Raw genomic sequence first — 18,990 nt, forward strand, 5'->3', positions numbered from 1 at the left:
GTTACTCGGTCCTTTCCTGAAACACAGCACTTAATTTCAGCTATAGGTTCAAGTAATGGGTTTGTAAATTAGCTACAAGTGGCTTGCTCATGTGTGTTCCTCATAATTGGTGATTTGCATTACCCCTGATATATGTTGCAATTTACTAATCCACAGACAGCCATCTGTTCACAACTTTAAATTTATAATCCATGGGAGAAATCTGATCACAATTATTAACATACTTCTCAGTCCTGGACCAAATTAATTTGAACTCTGATGCTGTTGTGGTTTCTTTATTTAAAAATAAAATGATGAATAAGTGCACTTGATATGGAATACTGCTGTGCTCCATTTGGAACTAGAGTGCACTTGTACAGTTAGCTATCTTGAATACAAGATTGTACAGCACAGTGTATTCTTTTTGTTGTGTTTATTGAGAACCATTAAAATGGAAAATCTGAAAAATACACAATCCCTTGACGATAAAGGAATAAATCATTCTAATATGACATTAATTATTTTGCCCACAGATATTGGTGTTTTTTTGGAGTTTTCATGATGCTTTCTTGTTACTGTTTGTTTTTTGTTTTCTAGTCATTGAGGATTCTGCGCAATTCAGATTTAAAACCTTATATAATCTTCATTGCGCCACCTTCCCAGGAGAGATTGCGGGCAATGCTGGTCAAAGAGGGGAAAAATCCAAAGGTAATTTTTGAAAACTACCTTATTTTTAGGAATCTTTGCAATCATAATAACAAGTTTAGACATAATATACACTCATTCAGAGAAGGCATTCTCAAGGTTGACGAGTTTAATTCAAGAACCAGGGAATAGCACTAATTCTTCGTGAGACTTTTTTGGGACTTTTCTATTGAGGATAACAGTGTAGATAACAGAGAGACAAAGGCTTTCACCTTAATCTGCATTACAGTCCTTAAAATTTATTTCATTGCTTCGACCTTTTTATCGTACATTAACTGCTTTAGTTTGTATATTTCATTTTACTGCAAATATGGAAGTTATTCTGTTTGTGCAATATCGAGGTTATAGATGAGTGCGGAATGTTCATTTTACAAGAATGTTTGTTCACCTTTTCAATTTGCTCAACCTTTTGCCTTATTCCATTGTTTTAAGCCTCTGACTCGTCATAAATTCAATCCCACACAATGTTTGTATGTATAGAAATGACGTAAACTCTGCCTCTGTCTACCTGTCTCAATTTGTTCACTGCCTCTATATTGTCATAAGGCTTATCCAATAACCTGAGCTTGGATAAGCTTCAGTTTCCTTGAGTTAAATATTCGGAAGAACAAAGTTCTTGAGCCCAACCACTCACTCCATATCTTTACCACCAATTCCATTGTTTTTCCTGTCAACTGCCTTAGATTTAATTAGTCTGTGCTCAAACTCAGCTTCTGTTGCTTATTCTCATGCTTCAACTTGCTTGCTGCTGAAACGCTATTCTTTGTCTTTCAAAGAATCCCTACAGTGTGGAAGTAGGCCATTTGGCCCATCAAGTCCATACCAACCCTCTGAAGAGGATCTCACCCAGTCATAACCCCTACCATATCTCTGCATTTCCCATGACCAACCTACCTACCTAGCCTACACATCCCTAAGTATTATAGGCAATTTAGCATGGCCAATCCACCTAACCTGCATATCTTTGGACTGTGGGAGGAAACGCAGGGAGAATGTGCAAACTCCCTCAGTTGCCTGAGGTTGAAATCGAACCCAGGTGCCTGGTGCTATGAGGCAGCAAGCTAGCCACTGTGCTACCCCAAAATGTTGTGTAATGTTTCAATGTAACAAAAATTCCCCAAGGTAACTCACAAGACAGTATAAAACAACACTTGACATAAGGAGATATTAGGATAGATGACCAAAAACACAGACACAAAGTAGGCTTTAGTATGTCTTAAGTAGAAGTTTAGGGAGGAAATTACAGGGTAAGAGAATTTGGCAGCTGAAAGCCTAGTCTTCGGTGGTGTTGTGATTAAATTGCTGTCCTTGCTGGCCTCCAATCCTTGAAACTTTAATTCTTCTAAAGTTTTGCTGCCTATTTCCTATTGCACCCAAGTTCTCTTCACTCATTACTTTTGCCTGTGTTCACTTACTTTTGGTTTCTGATCTTCAAAGTTCTAACTGAAAATTCCTATCCTTTTGCTTTAAGTACCATCCTGATATTGTCCATTCCTGTCTTCAGACCACCTATTTTTCAAGAACTGTTGGACAATGAGGGGTGACATTATAAAAGGTTTATAAAATCATGAGGGTCATGCTTAGGGTGAATAGCCAAGGTCTTTTCCTCAGGGCAGGGGAGTCTCAAACTAGAAGGCGTAGGTTTAAGGGGAAAGATTTAAAAGGAACCTGAGGGGCAACGTTTTCACTCAGTCTTGCATGTATGGCATAAGCTGCCAGAGGAAGTGGTGGAAGTGTGTACAATTACAACATTTAAAAGGCATCTGGATGGGTATATGAGTAGGAAGAGATTAAGAGGCGTATGGGCTAAATGCTGGAAAATGGGACTAGATTTTATTTGGTTGGCGCCAATGAGTTAGACTGAAGGGTCTGTTTCCATAGCTGTATAACTCCATGACACTAACTCTGCATTTCTCCAATTATTACCTCTTGTGTAATATTTCACTCAATTATGGACACTTTTACCTTCAGCCACCTAGAACCTATGCTCCAGAATTCTGTCTGCAAACACTTCCATGTAGCACTGCTACAACTGCCTCGAGCAAAGTCTTCAAATTCGCTACACTTCCTTATATGGCTCAGCAACTCTTATTCTTTGATTACTCTTCTATGCAATTTTGGGTATTCATTATTTGGAAAATGAATTTAAATAGAAATTCTTGCAGGTAGCTGCTACCTAGCTATAAGCTGATTTTAAAAAGTCCTCATGATCTTAACTTATTAGGCTTTTTTTTAAAATCATATGTTGGGCTTTGGGTGAGTAGCAGATTAAAAGTTTACTGTCATTCTTTTCCTTGAAAGCATGTCTCAATCTTTATCAGTCTTGTAATTTTTATTGGGTATGTTTAGAAATTCAACCTGAGGCAGTTGTAGTTTAGCTGCAGTCAATCCTCCCACCAGCAGACTTGTGTGGGACAACTCATTTCATGAGCTGTTTGCTCATTACACACTCTATTTAAAGTAATTTCCTTTTTATCTGATGAAAGTAAATGTTGTACCTCAAGTTAGATTTAAATTCACTTAATTAATGTTGTACTCCATATTTCTGTACTAGTGGTATTGTACCACACATATAATTCCAAACTTTACGGGTTGGGAATTACTTTACTGGGAAACAAAGAGAAGCCAATATTATCTGTTGGATGATACGGCTTGCCTATACATGCCAAATATCCCAGATTGTTTAAATAAGATGGACCATTAGGAATTTCAGGGTTTATGTTTTGCATGTTACTTTAAAATGCAAATTAATTAACATTGTTCCTGTTGAGAAAGCTTTAATCAGCTTCATGTTGGAGCTAAAGACATGTTGTGCATGCTGATCTTGCACTTGCTGAGAGAGTGTCGTCATGTCTCAGATGCTGGGATTTTTATTACTTTTCATCACACGCTGAGAACGCTTGATTTAGAATGAGAGAACTTGTGCTTTATTATTTTCCATTCCACTCCTTTGGGTACCCTTTTGATAAGTTGAGAAATCTATTTCTCCCTGCCTTGGCATTGGTCTCGACTATCTTTTCTGAGGAACATGCAGAGCAGAGACTGGGCACCCAGCTAGGCAGAAGGACGCCTAATACACGAGTTCCAGTAGGTCATTTTCGCATACATTCCTTCAAACCAATTTCCTGCATGCCATTCTTTTTAGGGAGAGGGTAGTAGATGCCAAGCAAGTAGTAACTAAGTTTGAGGGAATGGATCTGTAATAAATATTCAGGTATTGTTTGAAAGAAATTGTCTCTGTAGAGGTGTAGCTATATTTATAATAGAATTTGACAATGTAATTCTGTCATGCTGTAATTACACACTCTAACCAATAGTGTTTCAAGAATGTAACTTGGAAAAGTACCACAAATGCACACGCACGCACGCACGCACACATATATCAAGCGAATCCTCTACTCTGTATCAGCTTCTGATGTGGAGAGCAGTACCTTGGGAGAGTCACTCCAGCATGCAGTTATATGACAATTCAGCCATAACACACCCTCTATTTCTCCCCATCTATAAATTAATATTCAACAATACCATCTGAAAGCATGTCAATTACCCCAAGTGCTCAGATGCCACACTGCCACCATTCAGGACTGGAGAAGATAGCCAGATACTATGCTCTCGTAGATTGTTACACCCCTCAGATTAAGTAATTCTAATTTGGTGTGTGATCAGGGATGGGAGGAAATGGTTGTAGGTGATGCAGGTATGAGTATGCAGAGAGTTGTATTTGAGATGCATCCATCGTGCAGTAATGCAGAACCTATGAGATTCTGGCAGGCTATCTGGAGGAAGAGTGAAATAACTTCACATTATTGTGCAGGTAGCCATTCAAGTGGGAGGGAGGAGGTGCTGTCACTCAAGAAAAATACTAGGGAAACTGATGTGGCTTAAGGATGATGAGTATCCTGGACCTGATAGGTGTATCCTAGAACATTTAAAGGAAGTAGCTCCTCACATAGTGGACATAACTGGTAGGAATCTTCAAACAGCCCTTAGATTCTGGAAGAGTCCCAGAAGATTGGAAAACTTCCAGTTTGTAACTACTGGCTGGTTAGCTTATACTTGATTGTTTGTTGGGAAGTAAGGCAGGGCAAGTGACTGAGGTGTCAGTGGAGGAGCACTTTAGGGCAAGTGATCTTAATTCTATTAGTTTTAAAGTAATTATGGAACAGGATGAAACTGATCAAAAAGTTAGTTCTAAATTGTAGTAAAGCCAATTTTAATGGGATGAAACATGGACTTTCAAAAATTGATTGATTGGGGGAGGCTATTCACAGGTAAAGGGATGGTTGGTAAGTGGAAGACTTTAAAAACGAGATAACCAGAATTCAGAACCAGTGTTCCTGTTAACTTTGAGGTTAAGACTAGTAGGTATAGGGGATGCTGGAAGACTAGAGAAATTGATGCTTGGGTGAAGAATAAGGAAGAGTTTGGTATAGACAGCTGGGATCAAGTGAATTCCTAGAGGGGTATAATGGTAATATGAGTATACTCGGAGGTCAGGAGGGCAAAAAGGGACAGGAGATAGCTTTGGCAAATATAGTTAGAGAATCCAAAGGGATTCTGTAAGTACCTTAAGGACAAAAGAGTAACTAAGGAGAGAATAGGGCCTCTTAAAGGTCAGTATGGCTATCTATGTGTGGTTCCACAGGTGTTGGGTTGGATACTAAATGAATATTTCACATCAGTGAAGACCAAGGGTGGTGCTACAGGGTTGCTTTTTGGACTGGAGGCTTGTAACCAATGGTGTGCCACAAGGATTGGTGCTGGGTCCACTGCTTTTCATCATTTATAAAAATGATTTGGATGAGAATATAGAAAGTATGGTCAGTAAGTTTGCAGATGAGACAAAAATAGGTGGTATAGTGAAGATGTTGATCTCAGTACAACAAGACTTTGATCAGATGGGTTAATGGGCTGAGGCATGATAGATGAAGTTTCTGACCTTTTAAGTCTTTAATTGAAAATTTCCATCCTGACATTGCCCATTCCTATCTTCAGACCATCTATTTTTCAAGAGCTGTCAAAGGCAAAGGGGTGACCTTATACAGGTTTATAAAATCATGAGGATCATGGATAGGGTGAATAGCCAACGTCTTTTCCCCAGGGTAGGGGAGTCCAAACCTAGAAGGCATAGGTTTAAGGCAAGAGGGAGAAGATTTAAAAGGGCAGCTTTTTCACAGGGTGATGCATATATGGAATGAGCTGGGAGAGGAACAAGTAGAGGCAGATATAATTACAACACTGAAAAGGTATCTGGATAAGTAAATGAATAGGAAGGGTTTAGATAGATATGGGACAAATACTGGCAAATGAGACTAGGTTAGATTGGGATGTCTTGTTGGCGCTGACGAGTTGGACCAAAGGGTCTGTTTCTGTCCTGTATGACTATGACTCTATCTGTCAAAGTATTAGAATCTACTATAACAGAGCATTTAGGAATGCATAATATAATCAAGCAGAATTAATATGGCTTTGATGGGCCAAATGGCCTACTTTTGCTGAAAACATTCAACACGTCAGGCAGAATTAGTAGAGAGAAGAATAAATTCTCATGTTTCAGGCCAGTGACCTTTCACCTATCATGGAAAATGTTACAGATTTTAACCAAGTAAAGAGGCATGGAAAAGGAGATGTGTGGGGTGAAGGAAATAATTAAAGAGTATACCTGTGATTGAGATGAAATGGAGTGATTTTTTTTTTAAAACGTGAATAGCAGAATGGTTGCCAGCACTAGTTGTGTAAATGTTTTAAGTTCTAAGCAAAGGAGCTTTCCAATCATTGTCAGGTTACTGCATTTCAAATCTCATACCATCATGAACTGAGAAATTTGATATCACAGAAAAATCCATCAAGGGTTTCATCTTGTGCTGACAGGAATTCAATTATCCTTCAACAGCTGACTAGAGCAACAGGGTTTTATTTATATCACCCTAGCATTAGGGCACACTGGTCTCTGAAGTTTACTTGGGACTGCCTTTGTAAAAACCCGTGTCCATCAGAGATTGAACTGATTACCATAGCAACTTGACTACTCATGTACAATCTGATGTAGCAGGTCTCCATTAATAACTGCTGCCAGTAACCCCATACACACCTCTCCACTAATTTTCCACAAATAATAAAAAGTCAATAAGAGTAAAGCAAACACAAAGTGAATCGATCGAATAGAAAATGAAAAATGATTCTGGGATGAAGATGTCCATTTTAAAAAGTGATGCACATGTCAGTATGAGATTGATATAAGTGGAAGCACAACCTAAATTTTATGATGCAAAATAGCGTTGGATGCTTCTCCTTCAGAAGAAATACTTAATGACGATGAGGGATATAGTGGCTTGACTAAGATATAAAAACTAAGCTGGCAAAGGCAGTGTGCAGCATGGAACAAATTTAATTTTCTATCAATTGTCTCCGAGCAATTTCTACTCTCCTGTTTCGTGAGTTATTTATAACACAACACAAATAATCTTTTTCATTGCTGTTCCTGGGACTGACCATTCTCATTTTTGTGTTGTAGCCTGAAGATCTACGGGATATCATAGAAAAGGCCAGGGAAATGGAGCAAAACTATGGACACTATTTTGATGCAGCAGTTGTTAATACAGACTTGGAAAAAGCATACCAAGAGTTAATTCGCCTTATAAACAAGCTTGACACAGAGCCTCAGTGGGTTCCATCAACATGGCTTCGGTGAGGAACAAATCATCAGTTTACAAGTCCTCTTTTCAACAGTTAGGCAGAAAGCAATCATTAATGAAACACAGAATAATCGAAGAATTAACAAGACATTCCATTTTATGCCAGCATTTGGTGATCGAAATACTCATGTAATTACTATTCAGTAACTATTTATAATGTAAATATAGATACAATTCTGGCACTAGCTTTCTTTGAATCACCCTGTACATAAGCCTAAGTCCAGGCTGTACGGATGTGACCTTTTTAGGTATTTTTATATTTTTTTTAGGTTTCTGCTTTATGGACACCTCATTTTGAGTCTTTCATGAGGATTAAGTACATAGGGGGCAAAGTATATTTTTATGAAATAAAGTAGAATACATAAATTCCATCAGATTTTTTTATACTATGATAGACATCATTTCCTCATTCCTCCTAAATTGGAGTGATTCAGAGGCTTATTCAGTTTGAAACCGTGATAGTTTTAAGATTTTTGTGAGAACCTGATTTATGCAGACTAATAAATTGCATCTTGTGATCAGAATTTTTTGATCAAAGACTGGAATGAATTATTGAATGTAACTACTGTACAGTAAAGCAATAATTGGCACAGCAGGCACCCCAGACAGCTAATTCTCAAATGTGAATGTTTTAATTTAATAATACATGAGTTTGTTGAAATGTCTTCTCATGCAATTTGATTATTAATGATGTTTTGTGTTTTTTCTCTTCTGAGAATAAAGTTTTTAAAACACTGGAATTTTATGACCATTATGGCTGAAGTTGGCTGAACAGTCTTAAAGTGATGTATTTTTTTTTACATTTTTCTAAGACTGTGTTTTGTACAAATATTTTTTCCCAGTATTAAACTAATAGTGCAGCAGCACTGGAGGTATGGTGTACTTTTTCACCTTTTGATGCTCATCTGCTTGTGCTAAAGCAAAGCAGCATCTATAAGTGGTTGAGGTGAAGGCTGCAGGCTGAGTGGGACATCATTGAAGGAAAAAAGTGTTGACATGCCAACCTTTTTGGTTTCAATCAACTTCTTGGCAGAGGCATTTTGAGTTATGCATGTGCAAATTTTAACTTAAGGAATCTATCATTGAGGGGTACTATCTAAGCTTGTAATATATATCTTCATTCACTTGTATAAACAACTTTTCAGAGTCTTGATTGTAAAATTGTATTTGTAGCTTTTCAATAAAACAAATCACTCATAACCATTGCCTTATTACATTATTACTTTGAGCTCACCTGGGTGACCAGTATTTTTAGTGTCTCCTGCAAAGATCAGAAAACCTATTTGTGAATTAATGGTTGCAAGATGTGAAACTTAGTTTCCTATACTGTTAAGTTTTTTTTAGTTTTAAAACAACAGAATTAACACAACAGGCACAAACATGTTTGCAAAATGACCTCTGTGCTGCATCATTTTCTAATTAGTGACCTATTGGTGATTTGCGCTGACTTGGTTAAGGAGATGTTTTTAGTTCTGTTATTCAGAAAGCTCCATGTTCCTACTTTGACTTCGCTGTTTTAGTTTGAACTTTCACTTACAGCAATTTACAGCACAATATTTTATTGACCTGCAAGCTGAGGAAAAAATCAAAAGGTAGTAAGTTTTGAGATGTCTCTCCAGTCATAGGATTACTACAGTATTGCAATGGATTTGATTCCAGCTCCTTTCCTCAAGCAACATGTTCATCATTAACTTGAAGTAATGCTTCTGTCAGGATTTCTTCAGAATATTGTATAAAGCAGTGTTTCTATTTCACTATTCCCTACCAAGCATTAACTTGTCACTTGTTGGAATTGAAAGATCCTATTTTATTTCAGTTTGGCACTAAAATGACTATGTTTGGTCATTAATAGCATTGGCTGAGAAGATTGGGAGTTGGATGTGCATGCAATTACGTCCTTTAATGACTGACTGATTTTTAATCAAAATTAAGGTGCTTCCCCTTCATCTAATTGCTTTAAAAGTTGCTGTACTTGAAACTAATCATAGTTACTAATTAATCTAAACTAATGGTGTATTTAATAACAGGAACTTGAAAGGGTTCAGAAAAGATTTACAAGGATGTTGCCAGGTTTGGAGAATTTGAGGTATAGGGAGAGCTGAATAGGCTGGGCAGTTTTCACTGGCATGTTGGAGCTGAGTGGTGACCTCAAAAAGGGTTATAAAATCATAAGTGGCATGGATAGGGTAAATAAACAAGGTCGTTTCCCTGGGTTAGTGAGTCCAGAACTAGAGGGCATAGGTTTAAGGTGAGAGGAGAAAGATTTAAAAGTGACCTAAGGGGCAACATTTCACACAGGGTTGTGCGTGTATGGAATGAGCTGCCAGAGGTGGAGGCTGGCACAATTACAATATTTAAAAAGAACCTGGATGGTTATATGTTGGGTATATGAAGAGTCATAGAGATATACAGCATGGAAACAGACCCTTCGGTCCAACCCGTCCATGCCAACCAGATATCCTAACCCAATCTAGTCCCACCTGCCAGCACCTGGTCCATATCCCTCCAAACCCTTCCTATTCATATACCCATCCAAATACCTCTTAAATGTTGCAATTGTACCAGCTTCCACACATCCTCTGGCAGTTCATTCCATACATGTACCACCCTCTGTATGAAAAGGTTGCCTCTTAGGTCTCTTTCATATCTTTCCCCTCTCACACAAACCTATGCCCTCTAGATCTAGACTCCCTGACCCCAGGGAAAAGACTTTGTCTATTTATCCTATCCATGCCCCTCCTAATTTTATAAACCTCTATAAGGTCACCCTTCAGCCTCCAACGCTGCAGGGAAAACAGCCCCAGCCTGTTCAGCCTCTCCCTGTAGCTCAGATCCTCCAACCCTGGCAACATCCTTGTAAATCTTTTCTGAACCTTTCCAAGTTTGACAACATCTTTCCGATAGGAAGGAGACCAGAATTGCACGCAATATTCAAACAGTGGCCTAACCAATGTCCTGTATAGCCGTAACATGACCTCCAACTCCTGTACTCAATACTCTGACCAATAGAGGAAAGCATGATTGCAGGTCAGGTGAATTGGCCACGCTAAATTGCCCGTAGTATTGGATGAAGGGGGTAAATGTAGGAGAATGGGTCTGAGTGGGTTGCGCTTCGGCGGGTCGGTGTGGACTTGTTGGGCCGAAGGGCCTGTTTCCACATTCTAGGGAACCTAATATAATCTAATCATACCAAACGCTGCCTTCACTATCCTATCTATTTGCGACTCCACTTTCAAGGAGCTATGAACCTGCACTCCAAGGTCTCTTTGTTCAAGCTCCCTAGGACCTTACCATTAAGTGTATAAGTCCTGCTAAGATTTGCTTTCCCAAAATGCAGCACCTTGCATTTATCTGAAATAAACTCCATCTGCCACTTCTCAGCCCATTGGCCTACCTGGTCCAGATCCTGTTGTAATCTAACCCTCTTTGCTGTCCACTACACCTCCAATTTTGGTGTCATCTGCAAACTTACTAACTGTACCTCTTATCTTATCATCCAGATCATTTATGTAAATGACAAAAAGTAGAGGCCCAGCTTCGATCCTTTTGGCACTCCACTGGTCACAGGCCTCCAGTCTGAAAAACAACCCTCCACCACCACCCTCTGTCTTCTACCTTTGAGCCAGTTCTGTATCCAAATGGCTAGTTCTCCCAGTGGCACCACGTTTGCCAACCTCCAGTCTTCCGGCACCTCACCTGTGACTATTGATGATACAAATATCTCAGCAAGAGGCCCAGAAATCACTTCTCTAGCTTCCCACAGAGTTCTCGGGTACACCTGATCAGGTCCTGGGGATTTATCCACCTTTAACAGTTTCAACACATCCAGCACTTCCTCCTCTGTAATCTGGACATTTTGCAAGATGTCACCATCTATTTCCCTACAGTGTATATCTTCCATATCCTTTTCCACAGTAAATACTGATGTAAAATATTCATTTCGTATCTCCCTCATTTCTGTGGCTCCACACCACGTCCGCCTTGCTGATCTCTGAGGGGCCCTATTCTCTCCCTAGGTACCCTTTTGTCCTTAATATATTTGTAAGGAAAGGGTTTAGAGGGATATGGGCCAAGTGCTGGCAAATGGGACTAGATTAATTTAGAATATCTGATCAGCATAGACAAGTTGGATCGAAAGGTCTGTTTCCATGCTGTACATCTCCTATGACCTCCACTCTGGCATGGTGTTGCAAATAAAGTCAAGCAGTGACTTGACGTGAGGGATTCAACATCATCTGACTGTTATCATGGGACAATGGTGCATGGGAATGTTCTTTCCTGTCAGTGCTTGATGCAACTAAGAGATAATCCCCTAATACAATAATAACCTAGCCATTGTTACAACGATAAGTTCCCATTGATGAGAGAAAAAAATCATCCAAACCATTGAGAGAAATTGCTCTGTCATCTCCAAAGAGTAGTACGGGTTTATGTTGAACCACTGTGAACTGATCACATTGTCTGGGCTTTTTTTCTCATGGAAAATGTTGCATTGTTTAACTGACCATACCTGGCTGAGCCATTTGTGAAATACATTGAGGGTTAGCACTCTCGCATCCTGCCCAACTGAGAAATGTTTAATGCAGTGGTGATATATATGATGCAGATCAATACAAAAAGAATCCCTGAATTGAAACAATGACTGCTGTCAAAAGAAACGTCACGACCAGTCAAGTCTGACTGAAGCCTCCAATCAAAAGCAGGAATGTTGAAAGATTGTGTAAGTGTTCTAGCTGAACTGCAGTGATGTTGTTTGGAAAGTGTATTCAGGAATGGTTTACCTGGCTCTTAGACCAACAATTCCCACTGGAAGGACCAATCAAATGCTGGATTGTAACTATCAGACAGATCTGAGGGATGTTGAGGCTGAAAGCTCAAGGTAGCTCAGAAATCTAAGGGGGTACTTGTTCTGAACTAGGAAAGGTTTTGGGCAAAAATATGAGGTTTTGCGATAAAGATTTTTTTCTCCTAAAATGTCTTGGTGATTTTGGATCGTTTGGATGAGAGTCCAGATTAACTTGTGAAGGTTGGTTTGTCAGATTTCAATCAAAGTAGTGTGTAATTTTTGGACGCGTTTAGACATTTTCTATTAAGGCATTTGGAAGTTTGTTTTAATAAAATTTGTAGTTGAGCCAAATATTGCCTGTGATTTTGTTCTCTACAAAGTCTTAAAGTCCAAGAATAATTGTAAGGCAATGAACAGGAACCGCTTACAGATGTCAGTACTAAATGCTTTTTGAGAGACATGGTACAGTGTGAAAATATTTTCTTGGGTGAGTGTAATAACATACAAGATGTTTTCCTATCAGTTCAAACACTAACTACTGCCAGACTCCAACCTCCAATGTCAAAAAGTGCAGTGCTGGAAAAGCACAGCAGGTCAGGCAGCATTCAAGGAGCAGGTGAGTTGACGTTTTTGGCATAAGCCCAATGCCCAACCCTCTCATCTTCAATGGACGTGCTAAATAAATGTCAGCCACTTCCCCTCAGGAGTGGAGTTTCTATGTACATCTCCAGTTAACTGATCTGCCAGGTGCCTGACAATAGACTTACCATAGTTTGTACATCACCAAGGAAGAATACAGAGGCAACTCCAATTATTTTGGAGTTTTGTTTAGCATGTGTTGGCATGTTTTTGTAATGCTGAGTATGTTGAAGCTTTTCAACACTTTTATGAAAAAGCAGGTTCCTGATTTTTATCATGTGTTTGATTTGTGCGATATTCTCCAATTTTCTTAATTTAGCTACTTTTTAGGGACTACTTTAGTGACTTGTATGTCTCGTCCTTGAAGATATTCAAGCTGAATTTATGCTCCTATTAACAGTTGTCAGCAGTAATAACACTGTCTACGAGCACAATTGCAGGTTAAAGCTACTGGTTGTGGAGTATTGTCAGGGATACATTAGAACCTGAAGTAAAGATTAAAAGATTCACCTCATTTGTTTTCAAGACTGAAGACTAAATGGCCCATTTAAAGGATTCCATCAGGAAGAGTTTAGAACATTTAAAAAGAACAGGGAGGGGGGAGAAAGAGGAGGGGGTGTAGCACTGCTTATCAATGAGGGTATCACAGCTACAGAAGTTACCATTGTCTAGGGGGGTATACCTACTGAGTCAGTATGGGTGGAAATTAGGAACAGTAAGGGAGCAGTCACCTCATTAGGGGTTTACTACAGGGCCCCCAATAGCAGCAGGGAGATGGAAGAAAGCATAGGTCGGCAGATTTTGGAAAAGTGTGAATGTAGTAGGGTAGTTGTAATGGGTGACTTTAACTTTCCCAATATTGATTGGAACCTCCTTCGAGCAGATGGTTTGGAAGGAGCTGTTTTTGTGAGGTGTGTTCAGGAGGGTTTCCTAAGTCAGTACGTTGACAGGCCGACGAAGGGAGAGGCCAATTTGGATTTGGTGCTCAGCAATGAGTCGGGGCAGGTGTCAGATCTTGTGGTGGGAGAGCATTTTGGTGATAGTGACCAGAACTGCCTCACATTCTACAAAGCTATGGAGAAGGAGAGAAGCAGACACAATGGGAGGATATTTAATTGGGGAAAAGAAAACTATGATGCTATCAGACGTGAGTTGGGAAGCATGGACTGGGAGCAATTGTTCCATGGAAAGGGCACTATAGACATGTGGAGACTGTTTAAGGAACAGTTATTGCGAGTGATGCATAAATGTGTTCCTCTGAGACAGGCAAGAAGGGGTAAGATAAAGGAACCTTGGATGACGAGAGCGGAGGACCTTCTAGTCAAAAGAAAGAAGGCAGCTTACGTAAGGTGGAGGAAGCAAGGGTCTTGCTCAGCTCTAGAGGATTACAGGCAAGCGAGGAAGAAGTTCAAAAATGGTCTGAGGAGAGCTAGGAGGGGGCACAAGAAAGGCTTGGCAGAAAGGATTAGGGAGAATGCAAAGGCATTTTACACGTATGTGAAGAATAAGAGAATGATCAAAGAAAGAGTATGGTCGATCAGGGATAGCATAGGGAACTTGTGTATAGAGTCTGAGGAGGTAGGGGAAACCCTAAATGAGTTTTTTGCTTCTGTCTTTACTAAAGAAAAGGACCTTGTAGTGAATGAAACCATTGAGGAACAGATAAGCATGCTGGAACGGATAGAGATTGAGGATGCTGATGAACTGAAAATTTTGACAAACATTAAGATTGACAAGTCGCCAGGGTCAGACCAGATTTGTCCTTGGCTGCTTTGGGAAGCGAGAAATGTGATTGCTTCACTGCTTGCGAAGATCTTTGCATCCACCGGAGTCGTACCGGAGGACTGGAGGGAGGCAAATGTAATTCCTCTCTTCAAGAAAGGAAATAGGGAAATCCCTGGCAATTACAGACCAGTCAGTCTCACGTCTATCGTCTGCAAGGTGTTAGAAAGGATTCTGAAGGATAGGATTTATGACCATCTGGAAGAGCATAGCTTGATTAAATGCAGTCAGCACGGCTTTGTGAGGGGCAGGTCATGCCTCACAAATCTTATTGAGTTCTTTGAGGATGTTACTAGACAAGCAGATGAGGGTCGAGCGGTGGATGTGGTGTATATGGACTTCAGCAAGGCATTTGATAAGGTTCCCTATGGTAGGCTCGTTCTGAAGGTCAGGAGGAATGGGATACAGGGAAATTTAGCTGTCTGGATACAGAATTGGGGCTGGTCGACAGAAGACAGCGAGTGGTAGTGGAAGGAAAGTATTCTGCCTGGAAGTCAGTGGTGAGTGGTGTTCCACAGAGCTGTGTTCTTGGGCCTCTACTCTTTGTAATTTTTATTAATGACTTGGCTGTGGAGATTGAAGAATGGGTCAGCAAGTTTGCAGACGACACAAAGGTTGGAGGTGTCGTTGACAGTATAGAGGACTGTTGTAGGCTGCAGCGTGACATTGACAGGATGCAGAAATGGGCTGAGAGGTGGCAGATGGGGTACAACCTGGATAAATGCTAAGTGATGTATTTTGGAAGGTCGAACTTGAAAGTTGAGTACAGGATTAAAGACAGGATTCTTGTCAGTGTGGAGGAACAATGGGATCTTGGTATACAGGTACATAGATCTCTTAAAATTGCCACCCAAGTGGACAGGGTTGTTAAGAAAGCATATGGTGTTTTGACTTTCAATAACAGGGGGATTGAGTTTAAGAGCCGTGAGATCTTGTTGCAGCTCTATAAAACTTTGGTTAGACCGCACTTGGAATACTGTGTCCAGTTCTGGTCGCCCTATTATAGGAAAGATGTGGATGCTTTGGAGAGGGTTCAGAGGAGGTTTACCAGGATGCTGCCGGGAATGGAGGATTTATCTTACGACTGAGCTCGGACTTTTTTTCATTGGAAAAAAGAAAGAAGAGAGGGGACCTAATTGAGGTGTACAAGATAATGAGAGGCATAGATAGAGTTGATAGAGACTTTTTCCCAGGGCAGAAATTGTTAACATGAGGGGTCATAGTTTTAAGCTGTTTGGCGGAAAGTATAGAGGGGAATGTCAGAGGCGGGTTCTTTACGCAGAGAGTTAAGAGAGCATGGAATGCGGTGCCAGCAGCAGTTATGGAAGCGAGATCATTGGGGATATTTAAGAGACTGCTGGACATGCACATGGTCACAGATGTTTGAGGGTTCGTACATTAGATTTACCTTACATGAGGATCAATGGTCGGTACAACATCGTGGACTGAAGGGCCTGTTCTGTGCTGTACTGTTCTATGTTCTAAGAGTATTGCGATATCATTTCCAAGATTTTATGTTATCTTAAATCAGAAGAATGATTGCCTACTAACTCATCACTGTCACATGCAAGTCAAACAGATAAAAACTCACCATCAATTGATCTTTTTATACAAAAGCTGTCTCTCGTCACTGAAGGTGAGAATGGAAAACGCACATCATTAACAGTGTCCTTCATATACATCAGAAATCAAAAGTATGAATATGATGCTATTTTCAGAAGAGTACACTTTGCAATTTTTTTTTGCTTTTATATCAATTATCTATCATATTTACTAATTCAATTCTTCCCTCACTCTTGTAATTGCTTATTGTAATGCAGCTTAATTTCCCCAAACTCGAACTTTTAGGAAGGTGTAATAAAAATTGTTTATGAACTCTGTGAAATATTTGCAAGTTAATTTACTTCAATTTTAGCTGATGATATTTGTCTCTCATCCACCATCCATTGGAGATGCACTGAGAAACTTCACTGACATCCTTAAGAGAAGTAGCTGATCTTTATTTAGCACATCGCATTGAAGAAGGTTGAGGGTTGGGCATTGAATAGTGGCAGTTAGCAGTGTCTGAACTGATGGGCAAAAGGCTTGTACTTACACTCTCCCAAGAAAATGTTCCTGCAATGTACTGAACCAGTATAAATTTTGATGCTGGGTCCTAAAATGAGGTACTTCAAATTCAGCTCAAATCTTTGTAAAATTTTGACTCAACAATTTTACTTGCACTTTGGTGCTGAAATGTTGAGTCAGTTTTGCACTTGGGGTTTCATACTTCCCACACGTTGAAGTTCTGGTGCTTCTTTCAATCCATTTTAAGGCCACCTGCATCCTGATGCTTCTCACTATGTGAAATGAAGAATTAACTTGTTGGATAGTACCCTCTGGTGGGTACATTAAAGGTATCTCAAGGAAATGTTTGGAGCTGACTGTACTTACAACTATGTCTATTTTTCACTTCAGGTAACTTTGTGTCTTCTGCCTCAAAAGTATATGAAATGTTACTTTGTTAGCTACTAAATATTGGATTCAGATTCCACAAATATGTTTTAGTTTAATTTTTTATGACTAATGGACAGAGAGGTTACATAATTAGACCAGATTTGAAACTAGCTTCAGTCTCCAAAGTAAGTATTTTCCCCACTCTATCATTAAGTCCCTGATTTATAGTTCCCTGATTTATAGTTTCCTGATAAAGTTTGCTCAATCAAAATATTTTGAGAGAATGGAGCTGAATCATGTTGAAACTTTGTTCTGTTCTTTGGAAGATCCAAATGCAATTTCAAATGAAACAACAATTTATACTCCAGGAGAAAAGGGGGCTGATTGATTAGCAGGTTAATTCTGCTTGACTGAGGCATTGTCATCGAGGAGGCAACAAGGAACCCATTGCAAATAAGTATCGTTGGATGTTGAACCTTAGCTCTCTTTTTCTCTCTGAAGACCCTGCTAGAGCTGTTGAGCTTTTTCAGCAATTTCTGTTTTTGTTGCTGCCAGACTGAATTTCTCCAGCACTTGCTTTCAGTTAAGAAATATGCTCCCAACTTCACTGGTAACTTAGCGAACATTCCTTTTGTTGACAGAGAATAGAACCTGCATGTGATTGAGGCTCCAATCAAGTGTAAATGAGCAATAGTGCAAGCTCCATTGATTATCTAATTTGGGGTAGATATTAACACACTGCTGGCTATTCAACAAGTACTGTGCAGTTATATTATATCTGATGCCTTGCTTTGGATTTTGCAAGAATGGCTAGTACTCCATCTATTGCAAACAACTAAAAGAGCATGCTCTTTGATTCAATCAGCCAGTTACTGGGTGATATGATCTATGTATTTGACATCACACCAGTATTGAAATTCATAGATGAAATCATTCAATTGTGCAGCAAGGAGGCAATCTTTTGCATTGACACCAATTTGGTGAAAAATATCACTCCTATAGTTGCTATATGGTAAAGTCACCATGATTGTACCAGACCATAAGTCTGCTCTCATTAGAGAGAGACAACTGATGGTGGTTTAACCTGAGGGTCACCACAGCTCAGACAAGAGAAGTTGAGTCCTTATTGATAACCTCAGCTGGTGCAATAAGGACTCAACCACATTATTGGTATTACTCTGTATTGCAAACTAGCCTCCCAGCCAGCTGAGCTAAACCTATTTGAATCTTGAGTTATGCTTTGATTTTCAGTTCATTGGTTTCAATCAGGCAGAAGGCATTAAAATCCTCCTCAAGTGACTGTTAGCAAGGACAGCAATGTGACTGGAATTATTTGATAGCTACCTTAATATGAATTGGGATATGTATTAACAGCAAATCTGGAAATGACAAATGAAAGCTGAATAATAATAGATTTTATGCAAAAGAGGTTAAGGGAGCAAGGGGATTTGGTTTAGTGGGGAAGGGCAAGGAAGAAAGCAGCTGGTGTAGTTGAAAAATCCTAATATAAATACGTGTATTGTCCAAAAGGTTAGCACAGTTTGGCTAGTTTGCAATGCAGTGTTAATGCCAACAGCATAGGTTTAACTCCTGGACCTGCTGAGGTTATCATGAAGGTCCCAACTTCTCAACCTCTCCCCTCACCTGAGGCCATGTGCCCCCCAGGTTAATCCTCCACTCGTCATGTCTCTTTAATGAAAGAGCAGCCCTATGGTCTTTATTATTTGTTCAAAACAGTCAATTATATAAGTGCAAAGAGGAAAATGTATTCCAATTAAAATTGCTATAATATCCACAATGCAAATACCTCAACAGTTGGGGTTAAAGAAGGTTTGAACTGCCTAAAGAAGTTCACACCTGCCATTGAAATATAATTTTTTTTCAAAGTGTTAGTTTCTAAATTAAGTATTTTCTGTTTCTCTTTTAAGCAAAACGTGTCAATAAAATGTGACTTTGCCATTGAAGTCT

The 18,990-nt window shown here is 39.5% G+C and overlaps 1 protein-coding gene across 2 annotated transcripts in view; it reads left to right on the forward strand.

Moving 5' to 3' along the window:
- The window catches only part of pals1a (protein associated with LIN7 1, MAGUK family member a), a 113,620-nt gene extending 105,041 nt beyond the window's left edge, over nt 1–8,579 (forward strand). For both annotated transcript variants that reach the window (XM_043697930.1, XM_043697931.1), the window contains 2 exons: nt 577–687; nt 7,199–8,579. In XM_043697930.1, the coding sequence (XP_043553865.1) occupies nt 577–687; nt 7,199–7,375 (288 nt within the window). In that variant the 3' untranslated portion in view covers nt 7,376–8,579. The remainder of the gene's footprint in view (nt 1–576; nt 688–7,198) is intronic.
- Nucleotides 8,580–18,990: the final 10,411 nt, after the last annotated feature.

Source organism: Chiloscyllium plagiosum, chromosome 10, assembly GCF_004010195.1.
Source record: "Chiloscyllium plagiosum isolate BGI_BamShark_2017 chromosome 10, ASM401019v2, whole genome shotgun sequence".
In the NCBI taxonomy this organism is placed as follows: Eukaryota; Metazoa; Chordata; class Chondrichthyes; order Orectolobiformes; family Hemiscylliidae; genus Chiloscyllium; species Chiloscyllium plagiosum.